Source organism: Cynocephalus volans, chromosome 10 (assembly GCF_027409185.1).
Source record: "Cynocephalus volans isolate mCynVol1 chromosome 10, mCynVol1.pri, whole genome shotgun sequence".
Lineage (NCBI taxonomy): Eukaryota > Metazoa > Chordata > Mammalia > Dermoptera > Cynocephalidae > Cynocephalus > Cynocephalus volans.
The window spans coordinates 43651474-43678413 of NC_084469.1; the positions used below are offsets into that span (position 1 = coordinate 43651474).

Below are 26940 nucleotides of genomic sequence, written 5' to 3' on the forward strand. Positions count from 1 at the left end.
ATCTATCTATCTATCTATCTATCTATCTAATGACAATATCACACATGGAATGCCTTTTCCCATCCTTTAACTTTCAACCTATTTGTGTTTTTTTATCTGAAGCGTCTCTTGTAGACAACATATAGTTGGATCATGTTTTTTTTCTATATCCATTCTGCCAATATATGTCTTCTAATTGGGATATTTAATTCATTTACATTTAATTAATTAGCAATAAGGCAGAATTTGTGTCTGCTAGTTTGCTATTTGTTTTTAATATGTCATATCATTTTTGTTCCTATGTCTATTACTATTTTCTTTTGAGCTAGATATTTTCCAGTGTACCATTTTAATTCCCTTGTTTCTTTTTAATTGTAATAAATTTACCATTTTAACCTTTTTGTTTGTTTGTTTTTGTCTGTTTTTTGGCAGCTGGCCAGTATGGGGATCTAAACCCTTAACCTTGGTGTTATAACACCATGCTCCAACCAACTGAGCTGACTGGCCAGCCCCCATTTTAACCATATTTAAGTGTACAGTTCAGTGGCATTGAATACAATCACACTGCTGTGCAACCAACACCACCGTCTATCTGCAGAACTTTTTCATCATCACACACTGCAACTCTGTACCCATTAAACAATAACTTCCCATTCCCCACTGCCCTAAGCCCCTGGTAATCACTGTTCTGCTTTCTGTCTCTATGAATTTGACTATTCTAGGTCCCTCGTATTAGTAGAGTTATACAATAGTTGTCCCTTTGTATCTGGCCTTTTTCACATAGCATAATGTCTCCAAGGTTCATCCATATTGTAGTATGTGTCAGAATTTCATTCCTTTAAAACTTTTTATTTTTAATTGTGGTAAAATGTACATAACATAAAATTTACCATCTTAATTTCACTAAATTTCAGAATTTTAATAAATATGTCTTTATTTTCCTGGATGCTTTCAAGATTTTCTCTTTATTGCTAGCTTTGAGCCATTTCATTATGATGTGCCTGGGTGTAATTTTTGTGACCCACAATAATTTAAATTTTAAAAATTCCCAATAGTAAAATACTTAGGTATAAATCAACAAAACATTTGCAGAATCTGTGTACTGAAAACTATAAAATGCTGATGTAAGAAATCAAAGAAAACTTAGGAGAGATATACTGTATTTGTTCATTGGAATGCTCAATATAATTAAGACGTCAGATAACATCAAATTGATATATAGATTTAGTGCAATTCCAGTAAAACCCAACAGGACTTTTTTTTTTTTTTTTAGGTATAGACAATCTCATTCTAAAATTTATGGAAAGGCAATGAAACTAGAATAGATAAAACAATTTTGAAAAAGAAGTTGTAGGACTGACACTAACCACTATTAAGATTTACTGTGAAGCTATAGTAATCAAGACAGTTTGGTATTGACAAAGGGAGAAACATATAGATCAATGATACGGAATGAAGAGTCTAGAAATAGACCTACCCTGGTATGACTTATGGATTCTTTCTTTTTCTTGGCGGCTGACCAGTACAGGGATCCAAACCCTCGACCTTGGAGATTTTTTTTACAAAGATGGAAAGGCAACTCAACGGAGAAAGAATAGTCTTTTCAGCAAATAGTGTTAGAACAATTGGACATGCAAATGCAAAACATTTACTTCACACACATTAGTATAGCTAAAGAAAATAAATGTTGATGAGGATATGGAGAAATTGAAACCCTTGTGCATTGCTGGTAGGAATGTCAACTAGTGTAGCCACTGTGGAAAACAATATGGCAGTTCCTCAAACTATTAAACACAGATTTATCTTATGATGCTGCAATTCCACTACTGGGCATATATCCAAAAGAATTGAAAGCAGGGTCTCAAAAAGATATTTGTACACCCTTGTTCATACCAACATTAGTCACAGTAGCCAGGAAGTAGGAGCAACTCAAACGTCCATTGAAGGAAGAATGGATAAATAAAATGTGGTATATACATAAATGGAATATTACTCAGCCCTGAAAAGGAAGGAAATTCTGACATATGGTATAACGTGGATGAACCCTGAAGATGTTTTGCTAAGTGAAATAAGCCAGTCACAAAGTAAAAATACTGTATGGTTCCACGGATATTAGTCTAGGTACCTAGACTGGTCAAATTCATAGAGGCAGAATGTAGAACAGTGATTACTACGGGCTTAGGGCAGTGTGGAATGGGAAGTTAGTTAAACAAACGGGTACAGAGTTTCAGTTTGCGATGATGAGAAAGTTCTGGAGATGGATGCTAGAGGTGGTTGCACAGCAGTGTGCATGTATTTAATGCCACGGAACCGTATACTTACCAATGCTTAAAACTTCTCTTTCTCCACTGCTAAGGCAGAGAGGCTTTCCGAGTGCATATCACCCTGTTTTGGCTCCTTCATCCTATTAAAGGTAGGTCCCAGGATGGCTGGAACCATCTCGGTTTTGTTCACAGCCTGACGCAGTAAGTACTCAATGAATGTCTAATGACACAGGCCTGCTCCATGAGCGCGCTCGGGTCCTCCATCCTCCGCTGCTGCGTGGCAGGAGGTAGCCCAGGCCCAGGGTCCTGGGAGAAGACACTGGTGGAGAGCCAGAGAGCGTGGCCCTCCCGGGGACATCCAGGCCCCAGGGCTCTCTCGAAGCCACGCCCCCGGCCCCGCCTCCGCCAGGCGCGTGTCCCTTTAAGGGCGGCGCGGCCGTGTGTCCAGGTGGAGCGCGCGCCGCGGCCTCGCTGTGGGGCCGGAGCCTGCGCGCTCGCGCCCCGCGCCCCCCGCACGCCCGGGCCGGGGCCGCCAGGGGCTCCTGGGGGGCGGGGGTCATGCGTGCGGGCGGGGCCGGGCAGGGCGGAGTGGCCCAGGCCCGGGCGACCGCGAGGGGCCATGATGCGGCTGGGCGGCTGGTGTGCGCGGCGGCCCCGCGGCGCGGCGGTCCCGGCGGGGCGGCGCGGGGCGGCGGGGCGGGCGGGCGACCGCGCCCTGCGGGTGTTGGTGGACATGGACGGCGTGCTGGCCGACTTCGAGGGCGGCTTCCTCAGGAAGTTCCGCGCGCGCTTCCCCGAGCAGCCCTTCATCGCGCTGGAGGACCGGCGCGGCTTCTGGGTGTCGGAGCAGTACGGCCGCCTGCAGCCCGGGCTGAGCGTGAGCATCCCCCGCCCGGCCCCGCGCGTGACCTTGCGCGGGTCACCGCCCGAGCCCCGAGTGGTCCCCTTGGGAAATAGGTTCCCGGGGAGGAGCAGCGGCCACAGCGCGCGGGGGGGTGGCGCAGCCCTGCACTCGGGGACTGTGGCTGTCACCCAGGGCTTCTGAGAATGCAGGAGAGTGCGGAACAGAATAGACCTAACTCTCCATCTTCAGCTGGCTTTTTAATTTTGGGTACAGTTGGCCTCAAGTCGTTCGTTAACTTTTTTTAAAAAATAGAATAAACGTTATCAGTGAAGTCTCTTTCACCCCCATCACAGTCACGTTCTCACTTCCTCCTCCCCGTGGATGTGATGGGTGTTTCCACCGTTCTTTTTCCCCCCCTTTTCCGTGGAAGCATAGCCTCTGGTGGTATTTGAGGCCCAGAAAGGTCGAGTGACTTTCTGGGCGTCACGCAGTGAGTCGGTGGTCAAGGGTCACACTGTAAGGGCCACTGTTTTGTTGTGTGACCTCAGGTAGAGGACCTCATTCTGAGCCTGTTTTCTCATATGGAAAATGAGGATCTCATATGTAAAATGATTTTTGCTTTCAGTAAAAGAAGCAGAGTCCTTTTCTTTTTCTTTTTTTAAAAGTACTTATTGGTGTCCCAACACATAAAACATAAAAGCAGAGCTATTCTCGTTGATGTGAGGAGGAGCATGGAGCTCTCCCAGTTGTCATTTAACCCGCCTCCTCGTCCCCCTTATCCCTCACGACACAGCAGTGCACTTAAGGATCTTAAGTCTCTCCAGCTCTCAAGTTTAGTGACTACTGCATGGGAGGAGTTGGTCCACGCTCAGAGCCTCTGCGATGCTCCTGGCCATCTGAGGCAAGCCTAGCAAGCATGTGCTGGTCTGATGATTGCCACAGGTCCCAGAGAGTGCCAGCGGTGCCTTCCCCAGACTCAGCAGCTCTCTGCTGGATCCTTACAGAAGTCAGATCTCTCCTGGAGGGGGGCCTGAACCACACACAAACGCATGTGCTTCCCACGGAAAATACAGTGGCCTTCCTGTCCATAGGTCCATATCCATGATTTCAGCCAACTGTGGATGAAAACATATTAAGGAAAAAATAACAATACAACAATAAAAAAATACAAATAAATGATACAGAAGAACAACTATTTACATAGCATTTATGTTGTATTTGGTATTATAAGTAACCTAGAGATGATTTAAAATATATGGGAGGATGTGCATGGATTATATGCAGATACTACTCATTTTATGTCAGGGACTTGAGTGTCCAAGGATTTTGGTATGGGGGGGTTCTGGCACCAATCCCACCACAGGTACTGAGTGAGGCCTGTATGTCCTTGGGTGAGCATTTGGGGCGTGAGCAAGCGGAAAATGGAAGCCTCCCCACTCTAGCTGCTCATCCTCCCTGAGGGGAGGGCCATGAGATGTGGAGGACCCTGGAGGTAATGCTTCTCTCAACTTCTAGGAGAAGGCCGTCAGCATATGGGAGTCGAAGAACTTCTTTTTTGAGCTTGAGCCTCTGCCAGGGGCTGTGGAAGCTGTGAAGCAGATGGCCAACCTACAAAAGTAAGTTTGTCTTCCCGGCCTGGCCCGCCCCGTCTCTCTGCAGCCCTGCAGGGTCTCTCTTGCTCCATCCTCACTGAACTTGGTAGAAACCCAGCGGAGTAAAACCTGCATTAGTTTGTGGGCCGTGAAGCTGTTTTGATCCAGTAACTTGAGAAAATACAGAGTTTCATTTGATCTGGTTCACTGGGTGTTCAAAGCTCATTTATTCAGCAAATATCTGAGAACTGACCCTGTTAGAACTGACTGAGCTGGGCACCAGAAATTCAGAAATGAGCAAAACATGGCACTTGCTCTCAGGGAGCTTACAGTCCAGCTACGGCAGGCATCCAACAAAGAATCAGAGCAAGGTCAGTTGTAGATCGTGCCGAGAGCGGAAGGAAAAGAGGTGTGCTGAGAGGCCTCACTTAACAGGGGGGTTAAGGAAGGAGGAGGGGTGTTGTTTGAGATATTTCTGTTTTGTTCTAGTGAAACGAGAGGTTCTGTGGACTGAATCCCCCCCTCAGTAAGCATTACACACGGTCCCCTGAAAGCCATTAACCACTGCAGGTGATGTGCTGCCCTGAGGACTTTTTTTAGACAGCCTTATTGAGATATAATTCACATTCCATACACTTCACCCATCTAAAGTGTACAAGTCCGTGGTCTTTATATATTCAAAGTTGTGCAGCCATCACCACTGTCAATTTCAGAACTTTTTCATGACCCCCAAAAGGAGCTTCATACCCGTTAGCAGCCACTCCTCATTCCTGCCCTCCTGCAGCCACTGGCAACCACTAAGCTGCTTTCTGTCTCTAAGGATTTGCTCATTCTGGACAGTTCTTATAAATGGCCTCATACTATGCGTGGTTTTGGGGCCTGGCTTCTTTCACTCAGCCTCATGTTTTCAAGATCCACATATGTTGTGTCATGTATCATTTTTTGTGGCTGAATAGTATTCTAGCCATTGAATATATATGGTGCAGTGTGTGGATAAACTACATTTTATCTATGCATTCATCAGTTGGTAGATATTTGGGCTGTTTCCACCTTTTGCTATTGTGAATAGTGCTACTATGGATATTTATGTATTTGTTTGAGTACCTGTTTTCAATTCTTTTGTGCATATATCTAGGAAGAGAATTGCTGGGTAGTTCTATGTTTAACACTTTTGAGGAACTGCCAAACTGTTTCCAAAAGCAACTGTACCATTTTACATTCCCTCTAGCAACGTGTGAAGGTTCAGTTTGTCCACGTGATTGTCAACACTCATTACTGTCTTTTTGATGTTAGCCATCTTGGTGGGCGTGAAGCTGTATCTCATTGTGGGTTTTGATTTCTGCTTCTCTGATGGCTAATGATATTGATCATCTTTTCATGTGCTTATTGGCCATTTGTATATTTTCTTCAAAGAAATGTTTATTCAGGTCCTTTGCTCATTTTTTCAATTGAGTTATTTGTATTTTTTTATTATTAACTTGCAGTAGTTCTTCATATATCCTATATACAAGTCCCTCATCAGTTATATGATTTATAGATATAGTTTCTCATTCTGTGGATTGTTGTTTCACTTTCTTGATTGTTTCCTTTGAAACACAAAAGTTTTTAATTTTGATGTAGTCCAATTTATTTTTTTTCTTTTGTCTTGTGTTTTGGTGCAGTGGTCTTTGTGAAGGAAGTAAACAAGGTGATATGTTAGTGAGTGAATGGGAAAGGAGCTGTTTTGGGTGGGGTGGAAAGATTTCTCTGTGGAGCTGACATTTGACCTCAGACCTGGAGGGTGAGAATGAACAGGCCAGTGAAGAGTTAGGTCAGGGCATTCCAGGCCAAGAGAAGAGAAGGTGTAAAACCCTGAGACAGGCAAGGACTTTGCTTATTTGTATAAGATAAAGGAGACCAGTATGGCTAGAATTTAGTGAGTATGGGGGAGGGGGTGGGGTGATGGAGTGGAGGAATGTGAGGTTGAAGAGAGATTGACGTGAGCTTACTTAGTTTTTCAAATGTAGGTTTAGGGCATGAATCTGGATAGACATTTCTCCAAAGAAGATACACAAATGGCCAGTAAGTACATGACAATGTGCTCAGTATCATTAGTCAGTAGGAAAATGAAAGTCAAAACCACAATAAGATATCACTTTACACCCACTAGGATGACTATAATGAAAAAGACAGTGACAGTCATTGGAGAGGCTGCGGTGACTTTAGAACCCTCATACATGGTGGGTGAGAATGTAAAATGGGGAAGCCACTGTGGAAAATTCTGGAAAATATTTCCTCATAATCTTAAACAGAGCTGGACAGTTAGCTCAGCTGGTTAGAGCGCAGCCTTGTAGCACAAAGGTCATGGGTTCAGATTCCCATACTAGCCAGCTGCCAAAAAAAAAAAAAAATATATATATATATATATATATATATATATATATATATATATATTAAAAAAATTTAAACAGTTACCATGTGAGTCATCAGTTCCACTCCTGGATGTATACCCAAGAGATGAAAACACATGTCCATGCAAAAACTTGTACACAGATTTTCATAGCAGCATTACTCATATTAGTCAAAAAGTAGAAACAACCCAAGTGTCCACTGACAGATGAATGGATAAACAAAATATGTATATCCATACAATGGGATATTATTCAGTTATAAAAAGGAATGAAGTTCTAATTCATGCTGCAACATGGATCAACCTTGAAAACTTGATGCTAAACGAAATAAGCCTGACACAAAAGGCCATATATTGTATGATTCCATTTATATAAAATATCTGGAATAGGCAAATCCATAGAGACAGAGAGCAGGTTGGTGGTTATCAGGGGGAGGGGAATGGAATGTGACTGCTAATGGGCACAGGGTTTCTTTTTGGGGTGATGGAAATGTTCTAAAATTCGACTATGGTGATGGTTGTAAAACTCTGTAAAATAGTGAAATTCATTTAACTGTGCACTTAAAAAGGATGGTTATGATATATGAATTATGTCTCAATAAAACTTTTTAAAAATCAGTTCAATTTTTAAAAAGGGAAAAACTTGATACATTTATTTAATAATATGGATAAATGTCAATAATTTTGCTGGATGAAAGAAGCCAGAAAAAAAAAGAGTACATTCTCTGTTTCTATTTGCATAAAATTCTAGGAAATACTATTAGTATAGTGACAGAAAGCAGATCGGTGGTTGCCTGGGCCTGGGAGATGGGGAGGGGCAGAGGGGGGCAGGTGGGAGAGATTATAGAGGAGAAACCTGTGGGGGTGGCAGGTGTATTTATTATCTCGATTGTGGTGATCTGTGTTTCAAAGTTGTGTACGTATGTCAAAACTTAACAAATTGTACACTTTTAACACATGCAGTTTATCACATGTCAGTTGTACTGAGGTTTAAGAAAAATCAGTCTGGATGCTGGGTAGAGAATGGCTTGGAGGGGTCAGAATTGGCAGCTGAAGAGCCAATAGGAGGTGGTGCAGTAGCTCAGGGGGTGATGGTGCCACTTTGGACTAGGGTGAGGGCTGGAGAGAGGTTGATGGACTGAAGCATGCTTTGGTAGAACTGATAGGACATGGTGATGGATCTGATACTGGGGGTGGAAGAAAGGTAGGAAAAGGGGGTGATTTTTAGGTTTTTTTGCTTGAACAGCTATATATGGAGAGAGAAGTACTATTAACTTAGGAAAGACTGGGGGAGGAACAGGTTTTGGGATTGGGGGAATCACACATTCCATTTTGAAAATACTAAGTTTGAGGTGTATGAGGTGTCCAAGTGGCGCTATTTAATAGCCTGTTAAGGATATAAGCCTGATGCTCGAGAGCCTGGGATATACCAGCATATAGATGGTGTTTAAAGCCACAAGCCTTGATGATGTCACCTGAGCAGGGAGTGCAGATGGAGTGCCACCGAAGGCCTCGAACCAACCCCAAAGGCAGGAGAGGAGGAGACAGAGGCAGACCAGACTGGGCAGCTAGTGGGGAGCAGGTGCACCAGGAGCACGGTACAGAAGCCAGGATAGCAGCATCACAGGAGGGCGAGATGAGAACAATGCAGTGTGCCTTGGGTATGGGGACATGAGGGTCCTCTGTGACAAGGAGCAATTTCTGTGGAGTGAAGGAGACAGACTCCAGGCTGGAGTGTGTTGAAGTGGGGACAGGAGGTGAGGACATGGAGTCCACAAGTAGAAGCAGCTTTGTTAGGTATGTTATGTTGTGAAGGGAGCAGAGATACGCATCATAACTGGGGCTGGGGGGATATGTGGTCCAGGTTTCATGTGTGTGTATATTTTTTTCAAGATAGGAACTATCAGGACACTTTTAAATGAGAAGGACACTTTTTAATCGAGGAGGAGGAGAGAAAGAGGAGATATTGCAGGGGCAGAGTCCTTGTGACGGTAAGAGGGGACAGAATCGTGAGAGCAGGGAGGGATGCTTCTCCCTCTCATGCAATGGTAAGAGAGAAGAAAGTAAACCCACATAAAGGTGGGTTTCTAGATCTGCGGGAATGTGGGGGAGAGGGGACAGCATGGGGAGCAGCGCTGTGAGCACCTCAAAGGTGGCTGGAGTGCCTGGCTTTGTGTCATAAATTTAATTTGAAACAGGTTTAACTGATTATGTGTGGTTTTTTTCCTCCAGCAAATTCAGTTGTTTGGGTGCAGATGGGAGAAGTTGGTTACTTGGGTTCTTTCAGGTGCCTGGCAAGACACGCCTCTGTGGAGGAGGAGAAACGAAAGCAGAGTGGTCATAGTGATGACCGTGGAAGCTGGGCTAGGTAAAGGAGAAGATGCGCAGTGGGTGGCAAGGAACAAAGCAGGACTAGTGGGCTGCAGTGGGTTGCCTGTACGGATCAAGTGCAGGGTGTTAGAATGCATTTGCCAGAAGCCTCGTAGGTGGTGGCCAGAGAGGCAAAGCGTGACCTTGAGATCTGGGCAGATGCCATTCCAAGCTCTGGGCTGTGACAGTAGAAATATTGGAGATGGAGAGGGGAAGGTATTTGGAGGTGAGGGGGTTGGGAACTGAGAGGCACGGTGTTGGATCGTCACATATGCATGTACATGTGTGTGAACATGTATGTAATGTCACCGAGGAGGACGATAGATAAGGGATGGAGGGGCCGACGTGGAGCCAGCACATGGGTAAGGGATGTGAGGGTAGCGGCTGGCAAGCTGTAGGTGACGGCAGGCCATGGGCTGTGGCTGTGTGGCAGGAGCAGTGGACAGACAGTCTCCTCACCTTCCATCTCTGACATTTTGAGCGTGAGGAAAAAACAGCTGTCACTCAGAGGCATGCAGGGGAGGCAGACCCTTTGTGTGATGCCAGCTTTAGTGGAGGCAGGAGGAGAGAGCCCTTGAGGAGATGCTGAGTCTTTAGGGGATGGAGTGGCAGGTGCAAGGGGACAGCAAGGGCGGCCGAGGGAGTGCTGAGAGGTAAGCTGCAGGTAGGTAAGGAGAGGCACACGCTGTACCCGGGATGACTCAGGGACTAATCTGCCAAAGGGAAAGAGTCAGGAAAATGTAGCCTTCCACAGGCTCAGTCTGATGAACCAGTAGGTGCCTGTTCCAGAGACAGTTGCAGCTTTATGGGTGTGCTGGGACCAGGCAGTTCTGCTGGTGAGCACCTGGGGCCCTCTGGGACGTGGGGAGGAGCAGCAGTGGGAGGGAGGCTTGTCTGTCTGCGTCAGCTTCCCGGCCTGTCTTTTTTTTTTTTTTTTGCTTTTTCCTGATGAGAATTTTATTTTATTTATTTATTTATTTATTTTTAAATTTTATTTTCCGAGCCTGTCTTGAGGGGACTCACATCACTAGGGAGCTGAGCCAGCCTGGAGCGGGGCCCCTCCGTGTGCCCATGGCCAGAGCACTTGCGTTCGTTACCGCACAATGCTTTGCGTTGCATGCGGCCTGGTTCTCCTTGAAGTAACTCTAGACTCTGCAGTCTTTTAATGCTGTTCTTGTTGCCACCTGCTTCTTTCCCTCAGTTCTTTCCTATTCAAATTCCAGAGAGGGTTATCTGATTAGCCTAGCTAACCTTTTGGGTCTGGCTGTGCAAGCACTGCTGTAAGTCAGGTGCCAACCCCTGAGCTGGTTGCCTGTGGCTGGTTGGGGCCACACTGGCCACCCAGGGCAGAAACGCAAGGTGACATCTCTGGAGAGGAGACAATGCAGGGCAGTGGGCTTTCCCTTACCTTGGGAGGGCTCAGACTCTGAGTGGGTCTGGCCCAGGGAAGGCGAGAGGGCAGGTGGTGAAGGCCGTGAGCTGGTGAAGGCCACGGGGCCACAGGCTCAGTTTTCTTTCTCTTCTTGGCAGCACTGAGGTCTTCATCTGCACCAGCCCCATCAAGATGTACAAGTACTGTCCCTATGAGAAGGTAAGGCCTGCATCTTGCTTGGACGGGCCCTCATGTTGCATGTCACAGGTGAGGGCTGCTGGGCGTAAGGGCACGGACCCTCTTGGCACCGGGCTCTGCCAGCGGCTCCTGCTCCCACAGGCCTCCTCTTCCCCGGCACCAGCCTGGACTGGCCGGTTCCAGTGCGGGTTCTCTGGGGAAGGGCGCCCATCGCCATTTCAGGGAAATGTTGTCTGTCAGGTCCGCTAGGCCCAGGGCAGGCCTGTGAGGCTGTGGAGGGAGAGAAGTGTGTCTGGGAGGGCGGGGTCATGTGCACTTGAGAAGTCTCACAAGGGGAGGCAGCTGAGTCCCTTTTGCTGCACACCCACTTTGTGGTCTTTACTGAAGAGGAATGGAATTCTGTGAAATTAGGACTTTTCTGGAAATTGGGAACATGTGGTTGCCAAACCCAGAGGAAGGGTATGTTGCCCAGGAGGAGGGCACTCAGGCTGGGGTGATCAGGGCCTGGTCCCTCCCCTGGGGACATCCTGGCTGCTGTTCCCCAGCCTAGGAAAGCAGGATTTTGAGCCCAGAGCTTCCCCTCCTCGGGGGCTGTAGACCTTCAGGCCTGAGCTGCTTTGAGTGTCTTCATGCTGCCTGTCCTCTCTCCGACTCCGTGTGAGAAACTGGATGTGCACATTCAGCCAGCATTAAGTGCCTTCTGTGTGCGCCAGTGGGCAGGGAGCTCACACCGACCCAGTAGCCGTGCTGGTTTTATGCGAGCACCCACCGTTTTACCGCGCCCTCATGACACCCCCGTTGGTATTTACCCTGATGCCCTTTGAACATGCAAGAAGCATGTGTTTAATTAGACTTGGTGACTGAAGTGTCTTACTCATGGTTGGTAAGTGTGGCATTAGGAATGAAGGCCAGGTCCACTCTTTCTCATAGAGCAGGGACCCCAAAGTGAGGTCCCAGACCTGCAGGCTCAGCATCCCCTGGACGCTCGTTACAAATGGACATTTTCTGTCACCACCTTAGTCCTTCCCAATCAGAAACTGAGAGTAGCAACAAGTGGTCTTGACAAGGTGCCAAGTGAGTCTGATGCACCCTGAGGTTTGAGAACCTTGGTGCTAGAGTGACGCTTTCAACTGCAGTTGGCACTGGGTGTTCCAGGTAGTCGTCCAGCACTTGTTGGAGCAAGAGTAATACGATGGCTTTTGTTCATCCATTTCTGTGGATTGGAATATCACCTTTGTGCTGACCGTCCACCTGTGTAGCCTCCCCCCAGGACTGTGCTCTGAGCGCCAGACACTCAAACCTGATGTGTCTGTCCCTGGGTACCTGTTTCTCTTTCAATGGGTGGCAGTGCTGTCTTCCTCTCTGGCTGGAAGTTGGAGAGCCATCCTATGACACCTTCTTATTACCCCTCATGTCCTTGCGTCATGAGTCCTGTTTTTCTGTGGGTTCTGTTTCTAAAACGTACCTGGCATCTGTCTGCTTCTCTCTTCCCATTGCCACCACCTTAGTGTTTCTCCCCAGGGCTCCTGCTACCTGCTGTTTCAGTTCTGTGCAGAGCTGCTGTGGCCTCATGAGGCACACCACATCAGTCCCCTACTTTAAAACCTCTTCATGGTCTCCCTTTAAAAAATAGGCATACAAGCTCGTGTCCATGACCCACACAGCCTGCCTGCTTCTCCTCCCATCACTACGCTTCCCTCCCCCTGCTTCTGGAGCAGCTCTTGGCTTGAAATGTTCTTCTCTTTCCTGCGGGCCTGGCTCCTTCTTGTACCCGAGGCTCAGCTCAGGCGTCTCCCCCAGGTTTCCTGATAATCATAGGTAAAGTGTTTTCTTTCTCCACCTTGTCGTTCCACCTCCTGGCCCCCTTTTTCCTGCACAGCACTTACGACCACCTGAAGTGGTTCTGCTTCTCTTTCTATGGCTTGTTATTGGTCATTTCCCCACCAGATCATGAGATCTGCGAGGGCCAGGATTGCAGCCGTCCTGCTGGCTGTTGGTTCCCAGTGCCCAGTGCAGGGCCTGGCTTGCTGTGAGCCGTCAGTGTTTGTTGTTGGGTGAATAGATCCATTTGTTCAACAGAGTTATTAAACACCTTTTGGTAGTAATGCTTGACATTTATTTGGTGCCTTTAATATGCCAGGCACTATCCTTTCGTTATCGCTATTAAGACTTTCAGCTGCTCCCTGTGAAAGAGGAACACTCTCCTGATTGGACAGATGAAGAAACTGAGGCTCAGAGAGCTGAGGCAGCTCATTTACTGCCAGGGGCCTGGTCCAGACCTGGCTGTCCGAGAGCCATGTCCTTAGCTGCTGTGTGCTCCTGCCAGCAGCACACACTCACTGGCAAGGACTTGGAAACAGTGCACATGTAAGAGGAAAGGGATGTCAGTGAGGGCTCTTCAGTTGCAGGCAACATCAACAGCCTCTGGCTAACTTGAACAAAAGTAGGATTTATTAGAAGGATGTTGGTTTGCTCAGAGAATCAGGGAAACCTGAGGAAGCAGGCCTGAGACAGCAGAGGGGCCGGAACCCGCAGGTGGTCTGTCCAGAGAAGATGCTCCTAAGACATGAGCTCCACTGTTCTCCATCCTTGGGTTTCACTGCCCAAGGGTCACAGTCCCAGAAGAGAGAGGCCCATCTGCTGAGTGTGGGTCCATCCTGGGCTATGAACAGTGGAGCTCATGTTTTGGAAGCACCCCGATCAACCACCCTGGAGGCTGTGGCTGGTGGCAGACAGGTGGCTTCCCAGAGGAGAACTGGGGTGCTGTTGAAGAAGAAGGGGTGCAGTAATGGTGGATTTCCCAGCCAAAATAAACAAAAGGAAAAAAGCAAAAAAAAACCCCAAAACACCCCACATCTGCAATCCTAGCACCTAGAGATAGAAACACAGTTAACACTTTGATGTGCTTCTTTCTAGTTTTTGTTGTATTGAATGTAATATTGTATAAAAATATTTTAACAAAGCTTAAGTCTCATATGGTTTAGTATCCTTTTCCTGCTTAATATTATATTTTTAGCCTTTTTTCTGTCATCAAACACTCTTCTTCAGAAACATGATTGTTAATAAATGAGGCTTTGTATGATCATGTTCTTAGGATAAATTCCAAAAAATTGAATTCCTGGATTACACAAAGAGAGGTGGGATTCTGGTATGTGTTACTCAGGAAGTTGTATCTGTTTCTGCTGCACCAGCAGTGGTCAGAGTCCCCATCTCCCAGCGGAGGCCAGGCTGGGCCACACAGGTCAGCTGATAGAGGGAGTACCATGCTGAACACAGACACAAAGGTGCGAAATGTGGACTTTATTTGAGGAACTCTAGTGAATTTTGATGGCTGGTGGCCACAGGGACTGGCTAGAAAGTGGGGTTGGGCAGGCTAAGTGTGGTAGCTTATCCAAAGTCTCCCAACCACGCAAGATGGAAGTAGCCCCAAGTACCTGCTCGCCCACCATCCATGCCCTTTCCCACCTTCATAGACGGACACTTCTCTCCTTGGCTGGCAGTGGCTGAAGGCAGATGGGTGTTAGTGGTTCCTCTGCACCATGCCTGGGGTGGCATCGAAAGGCTGGACGCTGTCTTGGGACACGTGTGCACAGGACGCACACACTGCCTCCACAGCAGCCCCAGTCTGTGCTCAGGCTCCAGGCCACTCACAGAGTTCTGCCCTCGGCCCCTGTCCAGGAGCAGGATCAGCCTTGGGCATCAGAAGTGGGAGCTTTTCTCCTTGGTTCATTTCCTCGCAAGACCCAGTCAAAGGAGGGGGACCTAGTTGCTGTGAGCTCACCCTCTTTACCACATTAAGGGAGCCAGAGTTGGATGATGTTGAGATTATCAGAACCTTCTTTCTGATGGGGCTTGCTAACATTTTAAACTCAGATCTGCTTGCTGATAGCTGGCTATTATTGAGTTGGTAGTACATGCAGGCAAGGGCTCTCTCTGTAACATCCATTTAACCTTCATAATGGCCCCACCAAGTAAGTACTGTTATTATCTCCACTTTACAGACGAGGAAGCTGAGGCACAGAGAGGTTAAACTGCACGCCTGAGGTCAGCAGCAGGAAGGTGGGGAGTCAGACTCTGGAGCCTGTGGTCTGCTCCTCCAGACTGCGCTGCGTCTCTCCTCTAACTCCACCTGACTCGGAAGTGAAGTAGCATGATTTTTACCTTTTTTCCCCCAGAAGGAGATTAAAAATAAATCCACGGCAAGTTCTTCATGCACAGGCCACGTTAAAGTGAAATAAAACATGCTCCCTCACTTGGACATCTGGTGTCCAGATGACATGTCCGCCAGATTCTGTGTTGATTTCAAGAATAAATGTTGAGAATTCCCACCCCACGAGTGAGCCTCTTCCTTTAACCTCAAATAAAAATGTAGGCCATTTTTTGAACTTAAGGAGACAATGAATTGAATTTCTTCACACAATTCACACTGAATTGTCTAGCTGCTCAGCACGCGGACCTCTGCCAGACTCACGCTGAAAGGCCAGCACTTTCTCTTGCCATGTAGAGAAGCCACAGGTTCCTTAGGGACAGCAAGAGAGCCACACTGCAAAGCTTCAGCTGGTGGTGCCGTCTACTCTCCACCCAGGTGTCTCGCCCTGGGGCTCAGGGTGTGTTTTTGGCTCACACCAATATTTATAAAAAATTGGCTGTTCATGTTAATTGGTACAAGTTTCTTTTTGGGGGGATGGAAAAGTTCTAGAATTGGATAGTGATGATGGTTGCATAACATTGTGGATATACTAAAAACTACTGAATTGTACACTTTAAACTGGTGACTTTGATGGTATGTGAATTACATCTCAAATAAAAAAACTGGCTCTTCACATGGCTGGTAGTTGCAAAACTAACCCCACTCTTCTGATCACATCTGGTCATTTTATCATTGTAGTAGGGATTGTGGACAACGATACCGTTAAAGGGTCCTGGGCTGAACCATCCATCAGCTTTATGGTATTGTCTTCCAATTCATGTTATCCACCCCCAGCTCCTGTAGCCCCCCTCCCTGATTTGAGGCCTGTCCTAGGGTCTGCTCATCTGAGTGGAGCAGGACTCTGAGGAGGCCCCATCCAACATTTGCACAGCAGGGGCCATCTCTGAGCCGCGTGTGTGGTAATGGGTCTGTGAGCCACGCTCTGGAGAGGGTAGGGAAGTGGTGTAGGAGCCCTTGGCGTCTGCCCCTCTGTTCTTTTCCAGCATCCCCGCTTCTCCCATGCGCCATCTCTGTAATCCCTGAACTCTTTGCTGTCACCAGTGTTGGCTTCATGGCTTCTGCTCACACCCCTAGGTCTTGGAGAGCGGGCCTCTCTGTGGGGCTTTCCAGCAATTGTTTAGCTGCATGTGGTTTTAGATTCCATGTCAGATACCTTCTCAGATTCTGGTTTGGAAATGTGACGACATCATTTTACGTTTGGATTACTTTACACCCCCCTAGCTGAACTGTGTTATCCCCAGTGTTTTCAGGAACCAAAATGATAACCAGGCAAATAATGAGCAACCCTCCTCTTCCAAAACAGCCACCCATAAACCTAGCACACGATTCCTATTCACGTCCAGCCTTAGACTAAGAGGTGTTCCTCTGAGGCAAAGCTGAGCTGCACATACGCCCACCCCCAGCAGCGCGGTGCACCTGCTGCCCGTGCTGAGCCTGCACCTACCGGTCATTGTCGCTGGAGGCCGTGCATTACGAGGGGTTCACTCTTGGTGCTGTGCGCCCTGTGGTGTGGATAGTGGGGCCAGCTGTGCATGCGAGGGCAGCAGGTGTGTGGGAAATCTCTGTACCTGCTGCCCAGTTTTGCTGTGAACCTGAAACTGCTCTGAGCAATAGTCACTTTTTCAAAAACCCCATGGTGGGTGACATCCCTGTTGCTTCATATCCTCACTGGTGTTGGGTGGGGTCAGTGTTCTGGATTTCAGCCGTTCTGGTAGGTGTATAGTGGTAGCTCATTGTTTTAATTTGCATTTCCCTGATGACTAATGACATTGAACATCTTTTTAAGCAAATAGCTTAATATCTTCTGGGAGGAAGTGTTCAAATCTCTTGCCTAGTTTTTCATTGAGTTGTTTGTATTGAGTTGTGAGAGTTCCTTATATATTCCAGAAACAAGTGGTTTTTAATCAGATGATGCGTTTTGCTAATATTTTCTCCTAGTCTGTGATTTATCTTTTCATTTTCTTAACAGTGCCTTTTGAGAAGCAGTTTTATACCTTTTAGCTTTTATATTTAGGTTATGATCCAGTTTTAGTTAATTTTCTATTTTTATTTTATTATATTTTTAAAATTTTTATTGAAGCAAAATTGATTATACATATTTTGGGGGTTCAACATTGAGATATTTTGATCAATATTACTAGCATATATATTGTTACAAATCGTAATTATTCTTTATGCTCCTTGTCCAATCTCTCCCCATCCCCCTCTCCCCCCCTCCGACAATTACCCTAAATTTCTTCTCTCCTCCTGAAAGAATAATGATTACTTTGTTGATTTGTTGCCTAGGTGATCTGTCCAATGCTGAGGGGTGTGATCAGGTCCCCCAATATTATCATATAGCAGATGCTTCTTCTGTCACTCTGAAATGGGCTTTGTGGAGAGAGACATCCTCTTCTTTTCTTTATCTCTGCTGGTGATTCTCCTTGTGTCAATGCACTCCAGTGGCTGGTGGACTGTCTGCATGGTGGTTGTGGCATCTAGCTGCTTTTGCGGCAGCCATGGTTATTGTGTTGGCTGTGGTGGGCCACCCACATGGAGGTGGTGGTTTTGGCATGCTCCTTGGTGCTGGTGGTGTGCCTGGTTTTGGGAGGGGGGGTCTGGTCCCTGACTCTATGCCTTGGGTCCCTGGGCAGGTCCCAAGGCGCTGGCATGGTGTGCCTGGTTGTTGGAGGGGGTCCGGTCCCTTTCTCCATGCCTTGGGTCCCTGGGCAGGCCCCAAGGTGCTGGCAGTGTACCTGGATGTGGGAGTGGGGTCTGGTCTCTGGCTCCAAGCCTTGGGTTCCCAAGCAGGCCCCAAGATGCTGGCGGTGTGAGTGGTTGTGGGTGGGGGTCCTGTCCCTGGCTCCATGCCTTATGTTCCTTGATGGGCCCCAAGGCGCTGGCGGTGTGCCTGGGCTGGAACTGATGTTTTGTCCTTTGCTTACTTCTAACATGGGGGAACTTCCTGTGGGAACCAGTACTTGAGCTCTGTGGTTGAGCTAAATTGCTGCTTTGCTGCTGTTTCCCTAGGGAAGGCTTTTTGTGTAGTTCAGGATTTAATGGTTGACCTTATAGGTACTTCCAGCTCTCCATAGACCAGGTACATCTGGGTTGTGTAGAAACTCTGATCTGGTCCTGAGTTTTTTCATCAGACTGCACGCCATGCAATTCTGCATTCCCAACCAGTCTCCTCTGAGTGGTCCCGTGCTGATTTGGGGCAGATCGGCTGTCCTTGCTGTGTCTCAGTGTTCTCCCGGTGGGCCCGTCTCCCCCACCTCCTGTGCTCCAAACACTTCCCATGGGATATGCCCTGTGCTGGTCCCTTGCGTTGACTCACTGGCCTCTGAATGGCTCTACTTTTTCAGCTGTTCTGGCTCCTTGCTCCTGTGTGGGTCCATGGGAACCCTATTAGTGGTCTTGCTGTCCTGGGGGCCACCAAGGCCCTCTTCTCCCCTGCCATCTCCAAGTAACTCCATCTGAAGGGCACAGCTGTGGCTTCTGCTGGCTCCTGCTCTGTGTGCTTGTCAGCTCCAGCATTAAAGTGGCCGTTGCCCAAAAACGCTCTGAGCAGTTTTTTCTTTCTCTCATCGTGGTTTCTCCCACCTTCATGAACTCCACAGGTCTCTCCTCCTCTTCCCCTGAGCTCCAGCAGCCCCAGCTTGGCTGATGTTACATTTTTATAGTTGTAAATTGGTTGATTTGTGGGAGAGGGTGACGCTGGGGACCATCTATTCCACCATCTTGACTGGAACTCCCCCAGTTTTAATTTTCATATATGGTAGGAGGTAAAAATAGAAGTTTGGGGGTTTTTTTTGGCATTTGGATACAGTTGTTCCTCTGTTGGGAAGGCCATTCTTTCCTGACTGAAACATCTTGGTACCCTTGGGTCCATTTCTGAAACATCCTGTTCCTTTGATCTAAATGTCTGTCCTAATATAGATACTACACTACTTCAATTACTAGAGTTTTATAGTAACTCTTGAAAATAGTGTGAATTTTCCAGTATTATTCTTTATTTTAAAAATTGTTTTGGCTATTCTAGGTCCTTTGTGTTTCTATGTAAATTTTAGAACCAGCTTGTCAATCCCTACAAAGAGCCTGGTGGGAATTTGATTACAGTTGCATTGTAGCTATAGAGCATACAACATCTAATCTTCTGATCCATGGATATACATACACCTTCATTTATTTAGATCATCTTTAATTTCAGCAATTTTTTTTATAGCTTTTGGTATACTGGTCTTCCACATATTTTGCTAAATTTGTCTCTATTTCATGGTTTTTTTTTTTTTTGGCATAAAACCTATTTTTATTTTTTAATTAAAAATTCTTTATTGTGGGAAGTACACATAACAAAATTTACCACCTTAGCCATTTTTATCTGGACAGTTCAGCCTATTTCATTTTTAATGCTATTGTAAATGGTACTTTTTGTTCAATTGTAATTTTCAAATGTATAAGAATACATGTGATTTTTGTACATTGATCTTATATCCTGCTACTTTGGCAAATTAATAGTTCTAGTTGCTTTTTTGTAGATTATTTGGGGCTATTAAATTAGTTATAATAATAAGATTTATTTAGTACTTGCTACGTACCAGGCATTACTCTAAGTAGATTTCATTTTATTTCATCATTTCAACAACACTTTGGGGAAACTGAGTCTCAGGAGGCTCAATGACTGCACAAGTTCCTACAACTCATACACATCAGAACTACAGGGGTTAGGGGGACAGTTAGGGCCTGATTTGGGGGATAAGACCATAAGCTAGATCCTTTTCTTGAGTACTTTCTGTGTGCCAGGCACAGTGCTAAGACTTTCATGCACATTTTGCCACCAAATCCTCAGAGGAACCCATGCAGTTGGTACAGTTATTGTCCCTGTTTACCAGTGCTGGATTGGGAAGCTTGCTCGGGGGAAGACCTACTGATGAAGAGGCAGCACTAGTGGTCCTGGCCGCACTCTCCGGGTGACCAGGCAGGGAGCGTGGCTGTGCCACTCACATGACCCTCAGCAAGTCACCGACCCCCTCTGAGCCTCATTTACTTGCTCTGTACAGCACCTGCTCACTGCTGCTATGGTGTGTCATTTTCCTAAGGAAACACTTTATGTAGAGCTGCTCCATTTGTGGTTTGCAGGCTGGCACTCACCCAAGACAAGAGAAGCACAGAAACTAGGGGTATGTGATTGGAGACATTCATGGCTATTTGACATTAATGCAGCCTCCAAGCACATGATTTGATTTTATATCCTACGGAAATGTTCATCACAATGAATTGGAAGTTAGAAACACACAACAACACTGGTCCTTCTCCACAGATGGTTTGTGAAACACAGCACTAAGGGATCCCTGTGGACTTAGCATGAACGTGCATCTCCTTCCGTCTGGAGCCTAGGGGCGTCTGGCCCTGCCCCCCACCCTGATCCTTCTCTTCCCATGCCCTCATTCTCCGTGCTGCAGCCACATGGGTTTTCTCCTGTCTCCCAGACTCCTGAGCATGTGTCTGCCTTAGAATGTTTGCATTTGCTGCTCCCTCTGTCTGGAATGTTCTTCCTTGCCATTGGCATCCGGCACTTCTCAGAGAGGCCCTCTCTCCCCACCCCTGCCACAGCTCCTGTTCATCACAGAGCCCTGGTCCCCCTGAGCTTGTGTCTGTGGGTCTGTGTGCTTCCTCCCATCAGGATGTGGACTTGTGAGTCTCTCCTGTTCACTGAGAACTGTACCTCACAGGGTAGCGGTTGCATAGCTGCACAGATAAGGAAAATGCGCTGTCTTCCCAGGTTGTTGTGAGGCTTAGATAAGATGACAGGTGATATGTGCCCATGGGCTTGGTTTGCTAAAAATGATAGCTCAGGCCCCTGCCCCTGCAGTCCTCCTCCACACTTCCTCCCAGGCCCATCCCCGAGGCTGCCCGCCTGGCCTTCATGCCTCTTCTCTGTGGCATGGTACCTTGGAGGAGGTCCTCAGCCTCACCAGGTGGACAGTCCAGGTGTGGCTTGGTGACTTGGCTGCCCCTAAGCTGTTTTGTGAGGCTGGTGGCATCCTGTTATTTTATAGTGGGGGAGTTTTCTGAGAAGATGGCCAGCAGGTACCCATGGGGCTGCCCTCCAGACTTAGCCATGAGGTCTTCCAAATCAGCACACCCTCTCTCTTGGGCATGGCTGGCTCAAAATGACCCATTCCTTCTTTTCATGTATTTGTCAGTTGGTTTGTTCGGTAATTTCAGCAAGTAATCGTTGAGAGAGGGTCCTTATTCTGAAGGAACTTGCAATGTAATGGGGCAGAGAGGTGTGAAACAAGTAATTATACAAGTGGATAGTTACACTTGTGACCACTGCTGGGACAGATAACTGGAGTGTGAGGGTCAGGGAAGGCTGAGGGGACAGCTTTAGAAGAATGGGAGCTCCCTGGGCTAGAGAAGGGGTGTGTGTGCACATGTGTGTGTCTATGAGTGTGCGTGTGTGTCTGCGTGTGCGTGCATGCATGTGAAGGAACGTTCCAGTCAGAGGAAGTGGCACATGTGAAGCTGCTGAGGCAGGAAAAAGCTTGACACTGTCAAGAAATCTAGAGAAGGGCGGTGTAAGTGGGGCAGGCAGGTGAGGGAGCGCACAGGGAGTTGAAGCCAGCCTGGCTCTGCAGACTGGCCTGCTCTCTCTGCGCTGGCAGGTCACACGGTCCTGTGTGGCATGGGTGGCAGTCCACAGGCTCCTCTGTAAAGCCAAACTCCCAATGCACTGACTTCTCAGGGCAGTGGGGAGGCTTAGCACACCGCCCTCTTTACCTGGAGAAAGCCACCACAGCTCTCGTGTCCCATCCCCTCCTACTACATGGGGAAGAGGGGTCCCTGAGTGAGCAAGGACCTGCCTGGGGCTGCACAGCAGGACCACAGCAGACCACACTGAACGCTGGCTGGCATGTGACGGCTTCTGTGTGTTCTCGCAGGAACCAGAGGAGCTTTGGAAAAATGCACATCCTACCTGCCCCTCCTCTGCTTAAAGCCTGTCACTGGTTAAAATCCCTAGCTGTGACAAGGTCTGTGAGTTAGGGATGTTGGAAGGAGCTCTGGGCGGCTGGAGACCGAGCTTGGAGCTGGGCAGGGCCAGGTGATCTGGAGCCCCAGGCCGAGGATTTTATTGCTGTCCGTGAACCCCTCACTCAAGATGCCTGGCCCCCAGCAGCCAGGGCTGTGCCACTGCCTGGCTCCACTGGGCAAGAGTGGCCGGGACTTACTGTAGCTTCAGTTGTGGGAGGACGCAGCCCTGTAGAGAAACGGTGATCCCCTGGGGACTGGAAGTGCCATTAGGAAAGGGGACAGGATGCTGAGAGCCCTGCAGTGGCTAGAGGGTGCTCACCAGGCCCGTGTCTGTACCCTGCCGTCTCGGCCACCATGGCCACCGTGGCCACCTCAGCTTTCTGTGTGCCGGCCCTACAGCATGCCCTGCCCTCTCTCCCTCATCACCTGGAACACTCCATCTGCTTGCAACCTCTCCCCTTGCAGCTTGCGTGTGGCTTCTGCAGCCCCCATAGACTGCTTTGTAGACTGCCCCTTTGTATCCCATCACAGGTATTATGTGACTACCTGTTCAAATGCGTCTCCTCTGGGCTGTAAGCACCTGAGGGCAGGGCCTCCTCTTTGTCTCATGTGTTCTTTGTCCCTAGTGCCTAGCAAAGTGTATTGTACACACCGGGAGCCCACTCACATATGTTGCAGGAGTGCTGAAGAGAGGGCGTCGGTCAGTGGGCACAGCAGGTCACAGACATGACTCCCCTTTGCTCCACGTGTTTAGAGCACACTGTGTAGTGGTATTAGAGACAGGGTGCGGGTCAGATCTGGGTTTGGGGACATGGAAAAAAGGCATACCATGTCCCTGAGCATCGGCTTCCTGGGCTTTTAGTGCTGGGTTCTAGACTGGCCCCTCCCAGCCAATGCCTGGCTGTCCCCAGCTCTCGCTCTGCCCCCAAGGTCTGATGTCACCCCTCCACCCCACCCCGTCTGCTCACTTTCAGTACGCCTGGGTGGAGAAGCACTTTGGCCCTGAGTTTCTGGAGCAGATGGTGCTAACCAGAGACAAGACCGTGGTCTCTGCTGACCTTCTCATAGACGACCGGCCGGACATCACAGGCAAGTGGCCTGGGCAGGTGAGGAGCTGCTGAGGAGGGCCTCGAGCCTCATGTCCCTCTTCTCCTGAGAGGTGACAGCTCAGCTTCTTCCTGACCCCTGCCCACCCCGCTTAGTCACCAGATGCTCATCAGTTGTCCAGCCTTGTGCCAAGTACCGAGCCTCTTCCCTGTCAGGAAGACCAGGATCTCTTAGTGTACAGCCCTGGACGGGCACTAGGGGATTCAGGAGAATTGGGTCCCCAGCTCCAGGGTTAACTCAGTGGACGACCTTGGGTGAGTCACTTCATACCTCTTAAGCCTTGACTTCCTCATGTAAAATGAGGACTGGATTCTGCTTTGTAAACATTTGTTTTTAGCAGCAAACCTGCCTTTTTTCCAAAGCAGTTGGACTGAACCTCATGTGACAGGAAAGCAAATCATCACTTCTGTGGTTGAAGGTGGTTTGGGAACCATACTTGTCCCTTTTGTTTACATATGACCTCTTCCCAGTAAACAAACCAATTGAACTGGCTTACAAAGGAGAGGGGAAATTTATTAACTCACTTAACCGAAGAGGTTGGGTAGAAGGGCTTCAGGCATGGCTGACTCTAGGAGTTCAAACGGTGTCAGTCAACATTCGGTTTCTTTGTCCCCTGGCTCTGTTCGGCCTGGTTTGCCAGCATCCTGGTAGCCATTAATAGTTTCAGGCTTATAGCCTATTCTTTTGGACACCCCAGTGGGAAAATACAAAGTATTTCTTCCCTAATGACTTCTGGCTTTGGAAACATACTCATCTGTACACCAGTCACTGTGTCCAGAGGGTAGAATCCACAGGTTCACCCCCACCTGACCTCAGGGGAGGGGTCAGCACCCCCCCAAACCATGTGGTCTCCCAGGGGGATCCAGGGTAACAGTTGCCAGTGGGGGGCTGTGACCTTGAGGGGTCCAGAGCCTGCTCGGCTCCCTTTCCAACCACAGGGAGCAGGGGAGAAGCCTGTGCAGAGGAACTAGGGGTGCGGGGAGATAATCCGAAGGGGAATGGACAGGAGGGGTTAAAGCCTGGGGAGGCCCGAGGGGCCCATGGTCACAGCTGGTGAGCTGCAGAGCTAGTGCTGGCCTTCCCACATAGGCCAGCGCAGGATGGCAGGATGGCTGGGCATGGAGAGGGGACAGGCAGGGCAAGTGTGGGCTCACGCTCCTCCAGCAGTGCCGGTGGCAAAGGCCACCGTGGTCACTTTACTGAGAACTTACTATGTGCTAAGTACCTCATATGCAGCGTCTCTTTAATCCTCACTGAGACAGGTGCTAGTGCACTCATCAGCTTACAGACGAGGAAACTGAGTCTTGGGGAGGTGAGATGTCTACCTGAGGACACTTGGGATTCAGCCCAAGGCAGCTGCGTTTCAGGCTTCCAACCACTAGACTAAAGTGCTGCTTTCCCACCACAGGGGCCGAGCCAAACCCCAGCTGGGAGCATGTCCTCTTCACATCCTGCCACAACCAGCATCTGCAGCTGCAGCCCCCCGGCCGCAGGCTGCACTCGTGGGCGGACGACTGGAAGGCCATTCTCGACAGCAAGCGGCCCTGCTGAGCTGGACTGTGCTTTGGGCTCCCCACTGGGCCCCGATCTCAGGGCTCCCAGCTCAGGTCCTGTGGGGCTGGTGCTCTGGGCTGGGGGCTTCCCCCCAGACGTCCTGGCCAAGATGACCCCCTGCTGCATGTCCCCTCCCTTTCCCAGCCCTGCCAGGCCTTAACCTGATCTCGGGGCAGGGCTGGGCCATGGGGGCCCTAGGACAAAGACGTGTGCTCCCATGTGCTTGAGACTGACCTCAGTCAGCAGGCCCCAAGCCGCCAGGGGCCTAGGCCAGGCAGGAGTCGAGGCCGTGGTCCAGAGGGCCAGCAGCCCTCTCCACTCGCCAGGTAGGTGCCCTGAGGCATCAGGGGTACCGCCTTCCCAGGGCCTGCAGCCCTTCAACAAGGAGTGCTTGGAAGCTGAGGTGCTTCCAGGTGGGGATGAGCCCCTCACTGTCAGCCATGGCACTGCTTATTCTACCTGTCCTGCCCATTCTGGTCTCCCCACATGACCTGTCATGTATTCAGGAAGCGCTTGCCCGGTTCCTGTGGCTAGCAGGCTCTGTGCTGGGGGATGACAGTGGCCCTACCTTTGACCAGTTCAGAGGTTTCTTGCATCTCTGTCCCTGCTCAGGGCCCAGCAGAGCCGGCAGCCTTGAACGTTTGTTGAATGCATGAAAAATAAATGCTGTTCACGTGTAGACTGAGGCTGTGGCCTCCTCTGGCCCCTGCCCCATGACCCTCTGGCATCTGGCCCCTGGGAACCCAGCTGCACCAGTGAGAGGGCTGAGGAGGGGCACAGCCTCACCCCTGCCTTGCACAGGGTGCTGCGTGGGGGCCAGCGTGGGATGGGCCCTGGCAGCAGCACAGCTGGCAGCTTTGGTGGTCTCCCTGGCCCTTTCCACCCCACGTTAACTGGTGAAGTTCAGAACCTGGCCCCAGCCCCTCCGGGCCTGTGCAGCTTGGAGCAGGGTCCCTGTGCTCCACTCATCCTCTAAGGCCAAGTTCCTGGAAGAGCCCAGGAGCGTTGTGGGGATAGATGATGGTAGAGCCTCAGCTTTTGTTCCTTTTGGCCCACTGGGAAGTGACAACTTGAATTGACCTCCTCTCTGCTGCTCTCTTGAGAGGTTTGGGGGCCTGGGCCATGTTCTTGTCCTTGTGCCCTTCTACTTCCTGTTCCCCCAGCCGCTCTCCCCATCACTGCCCTTGAAGTGTTGCACACCCCTAATTTGTTCCACCTCTGGGACCCTCATGTCAGGCCTTTCTGCCTTTTGTGACAGGTGCTCTTTGGGCTGGCCTGGGAGGATGTGGTCAGGTGGGAGAAAAGACAAGGGAAAAGCACCCATGGCTAAGGCTTGGCTGAGCATTTTGGCATCTGGCTCTCAGGGTCTCACAAGCTTTGGCTCCATCATCCCAGGCTAGGGAGGAAGGGCTCCTCCAGGCTCCATCATCCCACCTTAGAAAGGAAGGACTCCTCTAGGTTCCATCATCCCAGGATGGGAGGAAGGACTCTTCCAGGCTTGGCTAAATGCAGATCTCCAAGGCACTACATGCCCCCTGCGCCCCACACTGGCTTTATCCCTTGCGGGAGGGGGGTGCAGGTCCATTGCAACTAGGAATGTATTTATGTATTTGGGGTTGCATCATGTGATCCAGAAAACGTCTGGCCCAGGCAGGGCAGTGTCCAGAGGAGTCCTGGCCACCCTGACCTGTGGCCTTGGAAGGAAGCCAGACCCTGGAACGCTGGCTCTCCAGCTGCTCCCGAGATCCTCCACTGCTTCTGATGCAAGGAAGCAGCTGCTGTCTAAGATGTCCCCTGTGAGGCCCTGAAAGTCCCTCCTTGTGGAAGGACGGGAACATGTGACATGCAAGATGAGTTACTTCTGACTTCCATGGCTGGGCTCTTTGCTCTTTTCCTCCCAGTCACCAGCAGGGACCTGTCCATCTGCTCCTCCACACTCCTCCATGCCCCATCTTATTAGAATGTCAAGTCTCAATTTACGGGGACTTTCCCAGTGCAGGACAGTTCAGGGCATGTAGGCTTTAGCTGCAATGGCAATGACAACTTC

General features: G+C 49.0%; 1 protein-coding gene across 1 annotated transcript; it reads left to right on the plus strand.

The window, feature by feature from the left end:
* The first annotated feature begins 2862 nt into the window (after nt 1-2862).
* NT5M (5',3'-nucleotidase, mitochondrial) lies at nt 2863-25572 on the plus strand. Its single transcript, XM_063112155.1, has 5 exons — nt 2863-3120; nt 4603-4703; nt 10969-11029; nt 23207-23321; nt 24748-25572. The coding sequence occupies exons 1-5, from the start codon at nt 2863-2865 to the stop codon at nt 24888-24890; spliced, it is 678 nt and encodes a 225-aa protein (XP_062968225.1). The 3' UTR covers nt 24891-25572.
* Nucleotides 25573-26940: the final 1368 nt, after the last annotated feature.

What these genes read in the sequence shown, in the direction of transcription:
- NT5M (XM_063112155.1), top strand. Translation starts at nt 2,863, where the DNA reads ATGATGCGGCTGGGCGGCTGGTGTGCGCGGCGGCCCCGCGGCGCGGCG. An exon ending in GCCTGCAGCCCGGGCTGAGC is followed by an intron (nt 3,121 to 4,602) that starts GTGAGCATCCCC and finishes CTCAACTTCTAG; the next exon opens with GAGAAGGCCGTCAGCATATG. An exon ending in AGTACTGTCCCTATGAGAAG is followed by an intron (nt 11,030 to 23,206) that starts GTAAGGCCTGCA and finishes GCTCACTTTCAG; the next exon opens with TACGCCTGGGTGGAGAAGCA.